At 36.8% G+C, this 3,158-nt stretch overlaps 1 protein-coding gene across 1 annotated transcript in view; it reads left to right on the top strand.

Moving 5' to 3' along the window:
• SARC_07770 (TKL protein kinase) overlaps positions 1-2,450 on the top strand; it is a gene marked incomplete at its 3' end in the record, with an annotated part of 9,499 nt that extends 7,049 nt beyond the window's left edge. Inside the window, exons 9-11 of the mRNA XM_014298274.1 lie at positions 557-613; positions 1,625-1,744; positions 2,301-2,450. Coding sequence (XP_014153749.1) covers positions 557-613; positions 1,625-1,744; positions 2,301-2,450 — 327 coding nt within the window. The remainder of the gene's footprint in view (positions 1-556; positions 614-1,624; positions 1,745-2,300) is intronic.
• Positions 2,451-3,158: the final 708 nt, after the last annotated feature.

Below are 3,158 nucleotides of genomic sequence, written 5' to 3' on the forward strand. Positions count from 1 at the left end.
ATATATATATGTATGTATATATATATATGTATATGTATATATATATGTGTGTGTAGCTAGGGGGTGACAACTCGCCAGAGGTTACGTTTTTTTCTTCTCGCTGAAATAAGTTGTGAAAATTAGGCAAATGTGCAGTCTCAAACCGGAAAACGTAACCTTTAGAAGGGGCCCTGTACAATCCGCGCTGGGTGTTGGTGATTGTTGATAGTTTTGTACCAGCGTCCATCACATCATAAGTGTATTTGTTCGAGGGCTATGTTGGGAAGATTGTCTGTCGTGCGTTCCGTTCGGTACAAATCTGTGGCCACTTGATCGGATACAGTTGGTCATATGGACGAAGGCATTATCCACCCGTGGCACGGCTGCAGTGTGGTGTGTCTTGGTCTAGTAGAAAGTGTATATGCGAGAATCAGCGCGAACATCCCCGTGCATGATTTCATCGGATTTTTACGACCTACTCATTGCTACCCCACCTTCCGATTTAGAGAGATATATACATTAAATCCAACTTTTCATTTTTCCTGACGACCCATCAAATATCCATATGCAATCTCAGGATCTTGCCTCTCTTGGGCGGACTACTTCCACGGGCCTGTCGTCAGTGTACAATTCGGTAGGTAAATATGTATATTTTTATGTACATATATATATACTATATATATATATATATATATATATATGTATATATATATATATATATATATATACATATACATATACATATACATATATATATATATATATATATATATATATATGTATGTATGTATGTATATATATATATATATATATATATATATGTATATATATATATATATATATATATACATATATATATATATATATATACCGAAGCGCCATGTACTTGCCTTGAGCAGCTGTGGTCTCACGTGGTTCACTGCATCTGCTACTATATATCTGGTGGACGTGTGTGTTTCGCTGAGAATATGCCTGTGTTGACTACCAATTATGCCAAATATGGCATTAGGCGATGGTGGCATCTATCTATGTTTGTGTTGATTAATTAGTGGATAATGTCTTAGCCTGTACACACCTTTTCCAATCTTGTTCGCGTTGGGTGGAGTCAATGACGTAATCCAATAGCTGTGATTGACTGCAGCGACAAGGCCCATTGTATGTTGCTGTACCCACACCGTAGTCTAAAATATCATTTCAAGTGGGTGAAAGCCGAAAATGTATCATCGGAATCGTTCTCGAAACGTTTCTGATGGATGATCCTGAACCAGGAGTACAGGCAGATGCTAAGGACCGAACTATATTTATTTATTTCGGAAGTTAAAAGTTCACATAGACTACCAACAATCCAGTTTGTTCAACGGCATGGGCATCACCCTACGGTTTTAAGCATTCTTTTTTTTCTATCTTCAGAATACATCGGACACTCTCAGTTTATTCCACCGAATCATTTTGGTACACTCCCAGTCTGTTCTACGGCATAGATATCATCCTATTTTCCTTTTTGAAACATAATCTCGTCTATTTTTAGGAACACCTCTGACTCTCACAGTCTCGTCTATGTCTAGCGTACTTCCGACACGCCCAGTCTGTTGTACAGCATCGATACCATTCTGTATTTCTTCAACATATTTCTTTATGTTTTTAGAATGCCTCCGACGCTCCCAGTCTGTTCCACGGCATGGATATCATCCGGGCCGGTGTGCTTCTTGCGTGCGTGGTAGAACCAACCACCCCCGTCAACTATCTAAAGATACTGGAAGAAGCTGTATGTTCACTTGATATTCCTGTCATGACTCAATATTCGTCACTGAATTATGTCACTATACTGTGGAATATATTCACTCGATATCCCCGTGTTAGACTAGATATTATACATATATATATATATATATACATATATACAGATATATATATATATATATATATATAATAATATATATAGTGTGTGTGTGTGTGTGTGTGTATGCATACATGCATGTATGTATGTTTGTATGTATGTATGTATGTATGTATGTATGCATGTATGTATGCTTGTATGTTTATATGTATATTTATATGTATTTATGTATGTATGTATGTGTATAGATATATATAGATTTATTCATGGATGTATGTTTGTATGTTTGCATACGTATATGAATAAACACACACATATATATATGCACAAACATACATATACACATTTATTTGGCGGCTGAATACATGTATTCTGCTAGTATTTACCTTCACCAATACACGCGCACACGCGGAATAGCTCATAACCATTAGTCATTAGTATGCTCCTACGCTTTGCACCCACACACCTACACATGTTGTTGCAGAGGAAGACTCTCGACTCAGTGGTCGAAAGCGCCACGTCCGAATACACGTGTCACGTCGAGAAAATCAGCCGAAACAAGTTTCGTAAGTCTTACTTGCACATATCTGGATCTGTATGGTATATGGGTGAATGTATGGGTCTGTGTGGGTGAATGTGTGGGTATGTTTGTTTGGATATGTGGGTTTGTATAAGTGAATTTCTGCAATCGTATGCTGCTTAGTTCATAGAGCGCATTTATTTGTCAGATGAGCTTTGCTTGCTCATAGTTTTCGAGTCTAACTGCCACTCATGTAGCTAGTTATATGTGCGAATTGGTATGCGTGCATCTGTGCCTATCTCCGCATGTTGAAATAGTCTCGATCGTATGCATGTGTATTTTATGTACGCTACATTCTTGTTTAAAGTTATATTTATGTGTATGTACGCCAAGGGTCACTATGGGTGCAGCTCCCGATTCTATTGCAGATTTGGCCTATTTCGTAAGCAACACGCATATAATTACATATACCGTTGTGTTTATGTGCGACAAATTATCTCTGCTCAAATATGCATGTTGCTGACATTGTCAGCTTGCGGATCCCAGGTACATAGGCACATACGTGTCCGTGTGCTCGCCAGTTGCATATTCGTGTATTGCATATCATATCATACGGTACTCTGGTGCACCGAACCCCTTTAGATATATATATACACACACACACATATATATATATATATATATGTATGTATGTATTTTATATATATATATGAATGTATGTATGTATGTATGTATGTGTATGTTTATCTATATCTATATATATATGTATATATACATATATCATACATACATATATTTAAATATATATATTATATGTATAGG

This window comes from Sphaeroforma arctica (genome assembly GCF_001186125.1).
Source record: "Sphaeroforma arctica JP610 unplaced genomic scaffold supercont1.638, whole genome shotgun sequence".
Lineage (NCBI taxonomy): Eukaryota > Ichthyosporea > Ichthyophonida > Sphaeroforma > Sphaeroforma arctica.